The sequence below is a fragment of the Dipodomys ordii genome, unplaced genomic scaffold (assembly GCF_000151885.1).
Source record: "Dipodomys ordii isolate 6190 unplaced genomic scaffold, Dord_2.0 Scaffold174, whole genome shotgun sequence".
Classification (NCBI taxonomy): domain Eukaryota; kingdom Metazoa; phylum Chordata; class Mammalia; order Rodentia; family Heteromyidae; genus Dipodomys; species Dipodomys ordii.
This window is the reverse complement of record NW_012267390.1, coordinates 1,092,351-1,104,352: the sequence shown is the minus strand read 5'-3', so window position 1 is coordinate 1,104,352 and position 12,002 is coordinate 1,092,351. Positions and strand designations below refer to the sequence as shown.

Sequence of the window (12,002 nt, the reverse complement as noted above, 5' to 3'; positions counted from 1 at the left end):
GGGCTGTGGAGAGAGGGGTGAGTGCCAGGCCCGTGCTGGCGGGAGGCAGGGGCTGTGGAGAGAGGGGTGAGTGCCAGGCCCGTGCTGGCGGGAGGAGCTGGCGTTGAGACGCCCCGGCCGGTGCTTGGTCACTTCAGCTCACACACTGTCATGCTTCCCTGTGGGCCTTTGGAGGCCCGAGACCATGCTCTCCTTGGTCTGAGAGTTCTCAGGGACACCCACAGGGTGGTGTGTGCCTGGCCAGGCGTTTGGCTGAGTAGGGACGGGGGTTGTCTGTAGCTACAGTCCTCAGCTCACTAAGACTCAATCAGCATCTCCTTAAGTCCTGAGAGCTCTGAGGCTCTTGGACCATGACCACCCCGTTGAGCCCGGGCAGGGCCTGGCACTGAGCAAACAGCATGGTTCTCGGTGAGGTTCTAGGGCTCCACAGAGCACAGAGTCAGGGTCCAGACTGACTGTCCTGGGAAGATAGCTCTAGAGGCAAGAGCGCCCCTGAAGGATGAGGCGCCCGTCCCGTGGGGGCAGAGCGCCCCGCTGTGCAGGTGCAGGGCTAGAGGTTTTGGTGGGTGTCTGCAGCACAGAGAGCCCACGCAGGGACCTCAGCCCGGAGGGGCCTGTGGGGCTGGGCAGCCCTGGCGTGTGGGCATTCAGGGCAGCCCAGCCTCCTCTGCCTTGCTTGTCAGCTCCGCTGACGTGAGGCTCCCTGCAGGGGCGAAGGATGGAAGCAGGTGGAGCCGGGGGAGCAGGCGCAGCTCCTGGCGCAGCTCCAGGAAGGGGAGTTCTGGGTGGAGGAGGAGGAGTTCCTCAGGGAGTTTGACGAGGTCACCATCAGCTACCCAGTCACGGAGGCTGGCCACCTGCAGAGTCTCTACACAGGTAGGGCCATGGGCCTCTGACGTGGAGAGACTGAACAGGTGGGTGGATCCCACGTGCTGACCCGTGCGGGGAGATGGGGCCCCAAGAGGGCCCCGAGCTGATGCCAGTGCTTTCCTACTAGAGAAGGTGCTTTGCCATGCACGGGCCCTGCCTGGGGCCTGGGTCGCAGGGCGGTCGGCCGGAGGCTGCCGGAACAACAGTTGCTTCCCCTGCAACCCCAAGTTCTGGCTGCGGCTGGCCGAGCCCAGCGAGGTGTGCGTGGCCGTCCTGCAGAAGCCCCGCGAGGCGAGCCTGGCTGTCCCACAGAGGCCCCGTGAGCCTGGGACCGGCCCAACCCGGGCCAGCCACGGCCAGGACTACCAGGCTGTGGGTCTGCACCTGTGGAAGGTAACTGCCCCAGGGCCCCGGGTGGCCCAGGAGGAGCACCCTCGCACACAGGTCCCCGCACCCCTCGGGCTGCCAGCCCCCGTCTCCCAGACCCTGCTCTCAGCTTCTCCACCTGACCCTGGGTGCCCCGCTGGCCCTGCCCCTGCGTCCTCCCTGGGTCTCTGGCCTGCAGTCCCCGTCCCCCGCCATGGTGATCCAGACGTACACTCAGCCTGACGTGCGCATCCGCCAGCCCATCAGTGTAGCGGGGCTAGAGCAAGCAGGTCAGGGAGCTACTGCTCGCTCTTGAAGGCTGGTCATCTGTGTGGTACCTGTGTGACAGACAGCTCTCACGTCCAATCCATGGCCTGTGTCACGGGCCTTCCTCTTGCAAAAGAAGTTGTTGGGAGTTTGTCCAGGTTTTTGGGAGCATGGCTCTGTGTAGATGCTGAGTGGGTGGGGACTCTGCCTGGTGAGCTGTGGGCCCCTGTCCACGCGGGGAAGCAGAGGATGGCCTCCCCCTGTGGTGTTGCAGGTGGAGCAGCGGCGGGTGAGTCTGCCCCGGGTCCTGTCTGCGCCCCCTGTGGCCGGGACGGCCTGCCACACCTACGACCGCGAGGTCCACCTGCGCTGCCAGCTCTCCCCCGGCTTCTACCTGGCGGTGCCCAGCACGTTCCTGAAGGACAGGGCAGGGCAGTTCCTGCTCCGGGTCTTCTCCACTGGGAAGGTTTCCCTCAGGTGAGGAGCCGGTGCCCGCGGCTCTCCTCGTGCTGGGGCTGCTGGGGCTGGGGCCTCCCTCCTCTACAAGGTCGTCTCTGCCTGTTTCCCTAGTGCTGTCAGGCCGGTGGCCAAGGGGGCCTCCCCCAGAACAGCGCAGCCTGCTGGCGAGTGGGAGACGGTGCAGCTGCGGGGGCTCTGGAGAGCCGGCCAGACGGCTGGGGGCAGCAGGAACTTTGCCTCCTACCCCTGCAACCCTTGCCTCCCGTTCTCCGTCCCCGAGGGTGCCGGGCCCCGCTGTGTCCGCATCACCCTGTGCCAGCACTGCCAGCTTGCTGACAGCCAGCTCTACCCCATTGGCTTCCACGTCTTCCAGGTTTGTGGCCTTCGCTCGCTGGGACTCCGGGCCTGGCCATCTGGCCGCCTGGTCTCATAAAAGACTTAACTGTAGCTCCCATGAAGTCCTTAGGCCCAGAGTGAGCCAAGGCAGCCCCTGGCCACCCACCTACCCTGGCTCAGAGCGGACCTTCCACTCTAGCCCCTGCAGCTGCTCTGGAGACCTGGGCGGAGGCCAGCCTCACCCCAGGGCGGGGGTGTGTGGCCCCAGAACGGGACCCCAGGGCGATCCTGGCAGACTGCTCAGCAGGGGAAGGAGGCAGCTGGGGGGGCCGCACCCAGGGAACATGCCAGAAGTATTGGCCACACAGCCACATCAGCAACATGACAAATTGCCTGCCAGCCATAAGCCACTGTGGTCAGAGAGCCTAGAGGATTCCACCAGGTGGGAGGAGCTCTGGGGTTCAGGGATCTACTGGACGGGCAGTGAAGGGTCAGAAGGCCACACCTGGGGTTCTGCCGGGTGTCCTGGGCCGCTAGGGTGGGGTTGGAGGCACGTGCACAGCACCCTGGGACTGGGGCGTCTGTGTCCCTTGGGAATGGTAGCCAGTGCTTCCAGAGAAGGAGGGAGACTTCTAGAACCTGTCCCCAGTCACCTGCCTCCGGCACCCGGAGCCCTGAGTAGAGTGCCAGAACTTGGGGCCCTATCAGAGCATGCCAAGGCAGAAGCCAGAGTATAAATACTCTATAAAACAGAACCTCCGGGCTTGGACACTGTGCAAGGATGGTTCCTCTGAAGCGCTGGACCTGGAGTCAGTCTGTCAGTTCCTCCTAGAAGAGGGGAGCACGTGACTCAGGAGGCGTGGGGGCATCAGGTTCCAGAAGTCCAAGCAGGCTGACCAGACAGCCCTCCGCTGGGCCTGGGCAGAGGGAATGCCTGCAGCACCCCGTGCAGACCCCCAGACTGACTCATCACCCCCCAGGTCCCCTCAGGCGCTGTGAGCCAGGACACACGCGCGCTGCTGCTCCAGGAGCCTTTGCTGAGCTGTGTGCCACACCGCTATGCGCAAGAGGTCAGCCGGCTCTGTCTCCTGTCTGCGGGCGCCTACAGAGTGGTGCCCTCCACCTATCTGCCAGACGCCGAGGGGGCCTTCACCGTCACCATAGCCATCCGGATAGACAGGTGGGGTCCAGGGTCTCCATGGGCGTGAGTGCTCGGCCTGCCCCAGTCGGCACCGGAGGTGGGCATGTGCTCCTGGGAGCTCCTGGGGGTTTGCCCAGAGCAGATCTCAGGGCTGGCCCGGCTCTCTCCACAGGCCATCCATTCACAGCCAGGAGATGCTGGGCCAGGCCCTCCAGGAGGTGTGTATGCAGCGTCCCTCGACATTTTCCTCCTGGCTCACCTGCCCGTGGCCAGCTGGTGGGGATCTTAATTCCTTCGGTGCTCCCCCCGCCAGCCATCCTGCTGCAGATGATCTCTGGGACATGGGGTGCCCTCTCATGAGAGCACAGGGCAGGGAGAGAGACTGGGTCTGTCTTGTTCCTTGGGGTTGGAGGGCCAAGGAAGGCTGGACATTGCCGCTCCTTTGCAGGTCTCCCTCGTGGCGGTGATGAAAACCTGACTGGCGTCCCTGTGTGTCGGCCGGCGGCACAGAGCCACGTTGGTGCCCGCAGCCTCGGCACTGGAGCCCCGGCCCTGGCGTCCGGCCGCGAGAGGGGCCGGCCGGGCCCAGCAGCGGCTGCAGGAAGGGCAAGGCCTCGGGTGGCATCTTTGTTCCAACCAGAGACTGTAAGACTCCCAGACCCCAGAGACGAGGCTGGAGAGTTCCCAGGACCCTCCCAGCTCGCCCTCCTTCCCGGTGGGAGCAGGTGTGGCAGACATCACTGGAAACATTTTTAGGATGTGGCTTTATAATAAAGGCGTGATGGAGATGGTCTGCAGGGTCCACCATTGAGTCGGCTTCTAGCGCGCAGGCGTGGGCCAGAGCCGTCGCCACCCAGCAGCATGATGGTGCTGCTCTGCCCTGGTGCTGCCGTTCCCGCCCCACACCACCACCGCCGTGTCCACACACCACCACCACCGCCGTGTCCACACACACCACCACCGCCGTGTCCACACACACCACCACCGCCGTGTCCACACACACCACCACCGTGTCCACACACACCACCACCGCCGTGTCCACACACCACCACCACCGTGTCCACACACACCACCATCGCCATGTCCACACACCACCACTGCCGTGTCCACCACACACCGCCACCTCCGTCTCTGCCCCACACCACCATCCCCATCCTCTCAACCCAGTGTTGCATGGCTTCTGATGGAGAAGGGCCGCCCTCCGGGCTCTGCTTTTCCGGGTTGGGACCTTGTGGCCCTGTGTGGTGGGGGTGTCACGAGCTGGACTACAGGACAGCCAGCAGACAGTGGCGAGTCCGAGTGCAGCCAAGGCCTCGGGACAGTGTGAGCCAGGCCTGCTGTGGAAACAATGCTCGCGGGTCTCCCTAAGCAGCCAGGCCGGCCCGAGCCTCCTGGAGCGCCGGGCAGAGGCCTCCTGGCTCCCGTCTGCAGCTCTGTGTGTCTCCACACAGCGCGCCCTCAGCACCCCGGGGCCGCCACACACCACGTGCCAGGCCCTCCGGCAACAGCAGAGCCAATGTGGCAATTAGACAAGAAGGATCAGGACCTTGAGCAAGTGTTGTGATTGGCTGGAAGGACCCTCACCTTGGGCAGATGTAGTGGCGGGGCCAGGCGGACCATGGCTTAGTCCAGGGCATGCTGTGTCTCCACCACGTGTGATAGAATGCCATCACTGTGGGCAGTGGGTGGCCCAGCTTTGGTGTGCAGATTCTGCAGGAAAATAGGCTGGAGCAAAATGTGGGGCGAGGAGTTTGCATGGAAGGCAGAAGTAAAACTGACGCGGCAGAAGTCTGCCGTGGGTGCGTGCCCAGCCCGCTGTCCTGCGGAGGACGTGGGACCCTCGAGGCCAGCCTGAGAATCCCTCAAGTGTCCCCAGGCCAGCCACGCTCCTCCAGGCCAGCAGGCCTCCTCTCCACTGCCCCTTCCCTCCCAGCACATCTCTTCAGACAGTAGCCCCGAGGAAGGCTGACGTGAACCCTAAGGAGAGACTCCGGGGCTAAAGGCTTCCAGGAAGGAACCTCGGTGGCCTCAGGCTGGCCTCTGGAGAGACAAGCAGTAGTTGGCTGCAGGCTCTCAGCGTCCATTTGAAAAGCAGCTGCTACATGGCATAAACAGGTCTGCTGTGCCATCCAGACCCCATCGGTCCCCAGCTCCAGCGCCATGCTCACCGGGGGCACAGCCGGCTCGCCGGCCACAGGCACCTGCTCAGTGTGAAGGAGATGCGGCGGGGAAGGGCTGAGAAGCGGGGATGCAGCTTACCCACCTCTAGAGGGCGCTGCGCCCCAGCCCCGCACCAAGCCCCGTCTCAGCAAGTCCAGCTCGCGAGCTCCTGGACCACATAAAAATAGAGCAAGCCCTTGAGACGCCGTGGCTCCTCCCAGGTGGGTGCACTTGTCCACACCTGCCCCGCCCCTGGGCCTCTGCGTACGCCGCATAATTTATGAACAAGACAGTTGTGGAGGCTCAAAGTCCAAGACCAAGGCCCAGGGGAGTTGGTGTCTGGGAAGTGCTTCCTGGTTCGCGTGGACTCTTCACGGTGGGTGAGGTCAGGGCGGGCTGACGTCTGCTTCCTGGCTCACCCGTGGACTCCTCGCCGAGTGCTCAGGGGTGGGATGCTGGAGAAGCCCCGTGGGGTTCTTTTTAGAGGGACGTTGGCCCCGCTCAGAGAGGCTCCACTCACTAACACTGGCTCTTTGGGGTTAGTGTTTCAAAATGTCCATCTTGGAGAACATCTTTGGGGTGACAGCGCCCCTGTGGTCTTGAAGTTCCACCTCCCATGTTCCTTCACAGCCCTCAGCCCGGCTGGACCACAGCTGCCCTAGCCAGGCCACAGGACCCCCTAGGAACTAGCATGGTTTTGCCTTCCTGTGGTAGCCCAGCAGTGTCCAAGATGAGGCCCAGCCCTGGGCTCGGGGGACCGCCTCCCTGGTGGCGGGAAGAGGTGGATGGTTCTGGTAGATCCAGGCAGGCAGGCTGGGCGTATGAGGGCAACACCTTCCCAGCCACCTGGGCAGACTTGGCCCGTTCCCTGGCCAGCTCTTCCTGCTCAGAGCCAGCGCCGCCTGTGAGGCCAGGCCAGCCCCGTCCTGGCTGCCCCGCCCTGCGCCTTCGTCCTGGGCCCTGCGCCTTCGTCCTGGGCACACAGAGCTTCGGGGTGAGTACTGAGAGCAGCGCAGGGGCCCGGCCGCAGAGACTCGTGGGCACAACGGGGGCAGCAGGGGCTGGCCAGGGCAGGGCTTCAGAGGAGCGCGCGCTCTCTGTCTCTCTCTCTCTCCCCTCCCCTCCCTTCTGTTTCTTCTGTCTTCCCCTACCCCTACCTCTCCACCACCTGCCTCTCTCTGCCCTCATAACCATGCTTTGCTAGGTATCCTATGTATGAGTAAGCTGGGTTTGTGACCAGCTTTGCGGCGCAGAGCTTTGCATTCTGCCCTCCATTGGGGGAGGGGCTTTTCTGGTTGGAAGGGACAGGAGCAGCCCACCGGCGTCCAGAGCTTCCCAGGGAACTCCCGTGGGGGCTGCGGGGCTCTGGCTGGTGGACAGCCCGGGGGGGGCCCTGGCCAGTCCTCTCTGGCCCCTGAGGAGTACAGGCAGTGTCCGCAGTGTCCACATAGTGTGGCCTTGGGTCTGCACCAGGATCACAGGGCGCACTGACTCGGGTGTGCGCGGCCTCTCCGGTCAGGGAGCCCAGGCTGCGGCAGGGGACACGCGCCCCTTTGCAGTGGGTGAGGAGGCCACCAGGCAGTGAAGGAGCCTCGGCTTGAGTGGACAAAGGCGCATAGGTTTGGAACAGGCCTAGTTCCCTGTGGGTCCCAGGGCCTGGCTGGTCGGGCAGGGCAATCCTGATATTGTGCCTGTGCTGCTGTCCAGGTGACCCAGGCTTGTCCTTCATCCTTCAGGCCCAGTGGGGACGCTGAGCAGGAGAGACACTTCTCACCACCTCCCGTGCTCCAGTCCCACAGGGCACACATGTTGGGTGGCAGGCACCCTGCCCAGCCCAGCACCGTGGATGTGGCCGAGACAGCCGGTGCGCCTGCCGTGGCCAGCACAGTCCACTGGAGAGGACCATCCGCACGCAGGTAAACCAGGTGGCAGTGGACAGTGATGCTGCAGATGGCCAGCAGGTCAGGCAGGCGCTGGGCATCCAGCAGGTGGACAGCAGAGGCTGTCCAGGCTTGTAGAGTGTTGGCGTGGAACTGGAGAACAGAAGTCTCCGGGTGTGCAAGGTTGGGTTGGGTGGGAGGGATGGAGGCAGAGGAGAGGCCAGCAAGGCCCAGGACGCAAAGGCAGCAGGATCGGTAGCGTCTGTGTGTGAACACGCCTATCACAGCTTCCGGTGCTTTCTCAAGCTCCCTCAGCCGTGGTTAGCGGGTTGGAGCACACACACTTGGCACTTGTCCCCAAATGTTTCTTCAGGTTTGCAAATGGTGTGGTTTAGTTTTTCCACTTACATTGTCGCTGGTTTGAGAAAATGCAGTTTCAGTATATTAATGCAGTATCCTATGTGGATTTTTCTTTTTTTCTTTTTTGTTGGGGGTCCGGTCGTGGGGCCTGAACTCTGGGCCTGGGCGCTGTCCCTCAGCTCTTCAGCTCAAGGCTAGCGCTTTACCACTTGAGCCACAGCACCACTTCTGGGTTTTTTCTTTTTGCTTATGTGGTGCTGAGGAATCCAACCCAGGGCCTCAGGCATGCAAGGCAAGCGCTCTACCACTGAGCCACCTTCCCAGCTCCCTATGTGGATTTTTCTAATATGTTTTTTAGTGTATGGATTCTTCTTTTGTTTTCTGACAAATTCTTTAATATTTTCCATTTGTAGAATTGTATAAGAGGTGACATTTAAAACTTAATGGATTTAATTTGCTAGTGTGTGTGTGTGTGTGTGTGCACGCACGCGTGTGCACGCGTGCATGTACAAATACCAATGCATGAGTTCAGGGAGCTCTCCCTGACAGCTAGACTGGTGCTCTATCACTTGAGCCACAGCTCCAATTTTGGCTTTTTGGTGGTTACTTGCGATGAGACTCTCACAGACTTTCTTGCCCAGGTTGGCTTTGAACTGCCATCCTCAGATCTCAGCCACCTGAATAGCTAGGATTATAGATGTGAGTCACTGCATACAGCTACACAGTACTTTTTCTCTTCCCTGTGCTGAGGTCAACCCAGTGTTAGTATGCCTGTCAGAGCTTCCTTATAATCTTCATTTTTTTTTTTTTTTTGTCGGTCGTGGGGCTTGAACTCTGGGACTGGGCGCTGTCCCTCAGCTCTTCAGCTCAAGGCGAGCGCTCTACCACTTGAGCTACAGCGCCACTTCGTGTTTTCTTGTGGTTTATTGGAGATAGGAGTCTCACGGTCTTTCCTGCCCGGGCTGGCTTTGAACCGCGATCCTCAGATCTCAGCCTCCTGAGTAGCTAGGATTACAGGCGTGAGCCACCAGCGCCCGGCTTCATTTTTTTTTTTTTTTTTGCCAATCCTGTGGCTTGAACTCAGGGCCTGGGCACGGTCCCCAAGCTTCTTTTGCTCAAGGCTAGCACTCTAGGTCTGTCTGGGAAGGTGGCTCAGTGGTAGAGTGCTTGCCTATCATGCATGAAGCCCTGGGTTTGATTCCTCAGTACCACCAAACAGAAAGAGCCAGAAGTGGCGCTGTGGCTCAAGTGATAGAATGCTAGCCTTGAGCAAAAGAAGCCCGGGGACAGTGACCATGCCCTGAGTTCAAGCCCCAGGATTGGGAAAAAGAAAATTAAAGAAGGAAGGAAAAAGATTAGCACTCTACACCTTGAGCCACAGCCCCACTTCCAGCTCTTTCTGTGCATGTGGTACTGAGGAGTGGAATCCAGGGCTTCATGCGTGCTAGGGAAGCGCTCTACCTCTGAGCCACAGTCCCAGCCCCTGCTCTTTTACGCCTTCTTCATTTTATATTTATATTGTGCATCTGACAGACAGCATATTATCATGTTTTGTTTTTTCAATCCAGTTTGATCATCTTTGTCTTTTTAATTTTTAATTGTCATTATAAAGATGATATACAGAGGGGTCATGGTTACACAAGTCAGGTAGTATACATTTCTTTTTAGACAATGGCACCCCTCCCTCTTTCTCTGCCAGTTTTTTCCTCCCATCCCTACATCTTTGTTTAATTGGATTGTTTATAACAACTACATTTACTGCAATTACTGATAGGGTAAGAGAACACTTGATTGTTTTCCTATTCTTCTTACCTATTTTTCATACCTTTTTTCCCCTGTCTTCTTTTGGGTTTATTCAATACCTTTTAATGTTACATTTATCTCTCCTCTGTCTTCTTTTGGGTTTATTCAGTATCTTTTAATGTTACATTTATCTCTCCTCTATTGGATCATTTGGCAGGCATACCTCTTTGTTTTATCTTTTTTTTTTTAGTGGAGTGCCATCTTTTTTGGTAATTTTATTTTATTTTGTTGGTCGTGGGGCCTGAACTCTGGGCCTGGGCGCTGTCCCTCAGCTCTTCAGCTCAAGGCGAGCGCTCTACCACTTGAGCCACAGCGCCACTTGTGGTTTCCTGGTGGTTAATTGGAGGTAAGAGTCTCACAGACTTTCCTGCCCATGCTGGCTTTGAACTGCAATCCTCAGATCCCTTACAAAGAAAATAACAAGACAAAAAGAAAAAATAAACCTTAATAGCAAGAAAGAAAAGACTTCTTGTTTCCATTTCCTGGGGTTCATTTCCATAATTATTATATATGATCAGATGTACATGGGCATCGCCCCTTTGTGTCAGTCTCTAAGAGTACCCTCCTTTGGTCTCATTGTGTGTGGATGCCTAGAGGTCTGCATAATTTATCATGTCCCAGTCTATTTAGATATAGCTTTTGCATATGAGAGAAAACAGGCGCCATCTGTTTCTCTGAGCTCGGCTTACTTCACATGATTTATTCTAGGTCCATCCGTTTCCCTGCAAATGACTGTTGTATCTTTTTAATGATTGTTTGGGACTTATGATATGCATATTTTACTTATGATAATTGGTTGGAAACAGGAGGGAGAGGTAGACTCAGACCTGACATTCAACTACCTGGTTTGACAACAGGAGGGTTCAATCTCTGAGCTGCAAAAGTGCGGGGTTTGGGGTGGAGGGAGGCTGGGGATGGGGTCAGCCTGTCATAATCGCTCCAACGAGCTTCTGAGGTGTCTGAGAGAGGACAGCTGGTGGTTGGATGGGCGTGGCCTGCACGCCGGCCAGAGGCTGGGCCTGTGCTCGCAATCTGAGGCTGTGGGAACGGGGAAGGCAGAAGCTGCTAGTGGAGAGTAAGTGTAATGAGAGCAGAGTCCAGGCACGCCCAGGAGCCCTGGCATTTCAGGGACCCCAGGAGCAGAGAGCAACTATGAGAGCTAAGGCCAGAGCAGAAGCTGAACCAAGCCCACGGCTTCATGGCTGCCTCTGGGCTGCGGGATCGGAGCTTCAGGGAGGATGCGTGGGTCCTGCTCCTGCGGTGGTGCTGTGCGTCCATTTATGTCTACTGAACACTAGAACAGGGCCCGGCCTGAGAGGGAGTCGTGGTGAGCAGGGCAGGGCATCTCGTGGCACGGAGCCCAAGGGACTCGAGGGGGGCAGATCCAGAGTCTTCCGGGGTGAGGCCCCTGTCTAGGGCGTGGGGAGATGGGCCCTGGGGGGAGGACTTCTGCCCTGTCACTGCCTTCACAGCTCCCGGGCCCAGGGATGTCGCAGCAGGAGCAGGGCCCGGCCCCGGGTGGCGCCTGCGTCCCTGTGCTGGGACGCTGGAGCTGCCCCTGCGCGTGGGCAGGGTGTCCCCATCTGCAGTCCCGGCTGCCGGAGAGCTGTGACTCTGTACAACCTGCACACAGCCTGTGCCTCACCCCGCCTACTTCCTGTAGTGCAGCCCTCACCCGAAGTGACCTGCTGCTGACCTCAGAGGAAGAGCAAGGGGAGGAAGGGGGGAGGGGGGGAAGGAGGCTTTCGAGAAGGGGAAGGGCTATGTAAATAGGAGGGGAGGGGAAGGGCCAGCGCACAGGGTGGCAGCTGGCCCTGGTGCGTGCAAACTCCTGTGGGACAGCGGGGCTGCCCTCCCCGTGCGAACTGGACAGGAGTGTGCATGCAGCTGTGTGTGCACACATGTGTACACGCACATGCACGCGCATCTGTGTTTATCTGTGCATATGTGTGTCTGCCTGCCTGTAGGTATATGTTTATTGTGTACACCGGTATATATGTGCTTATGTGTGTTTGGGTGTGAGCACGTGTGTGTGCTGTGGGTCTGGTTATATGTATAGATGTATGTATGAGTGTGTATGCCTGTGTGTGCTCTGTGTGCAGTGCACGTGTGTGTGCGCACATACATTCTGTGTGTGCAGGGCATATTGTACAAATCCCCCCACACCACATCCGAGTCACCCCTGCCTCCATCTGGGCAGCCTGGAGCCCCTTTTTCCAGGGTCTCATGTCCTTTGGCCCCTGGGTCCCTTCTGACCTCTGACCCTCAGACACTTAATTCCAGGACTGGAACATCTGCCTCTGCGCACTGCCACAGTGTGAGCCCGTCACAGGCTCTGTGGGGGGGGAGGGGAAGGGAGG

General features: G+C 59.2%; 1 protein-coding gene across 1 annotated transcript in view; it reads left to right on the top strand.

Annotated features, from left to right (window-relative positions):
- The window catches only part of Capn10 (calpain 10), a 24,437-nt gene extending 20,256 nt beyond the window's left edge, over positions 1 to 4,181 (top strand). Inside the window, exons 3-10 of the mRNA XM_013033652.1 lie at positions 50 to 66; positions 710 to 876; positions 998 to 1,263; positions 1,778 to 1,980; positions 2,074 to 2,335; positions 3,279 to 3,478; positions 3,612 to 3,657; positions 3,888 to 4,181. Of these exons, the coding sequence (XP_012889106.1) occupies positions 50 to 66; positions 710 to 876; positions 998 to 1,263; positions 1,778 to 1,980; positions 2,074 to 2,335; positions 3,279 to 3,478; positions 3,612 to 3,657; positions 3,888 to 3,917 (1,191 nt within the window). The 3' untranslated portion in view covers positions 3,918 to 4,181. The remainder of the gene's footprint in view (positions 1 to 49; positions 67 to 709; positions 877 to 997; positions 1,264 to 1,777; positions 1,981 to 2,073; positions 2,336 to 3,278; positions 3,479 to 3,611; positions 3,658 to 3,887) is intronic.
- Positions 4,182 to 12,002: the final 7,821 nt, after the last annotated feature.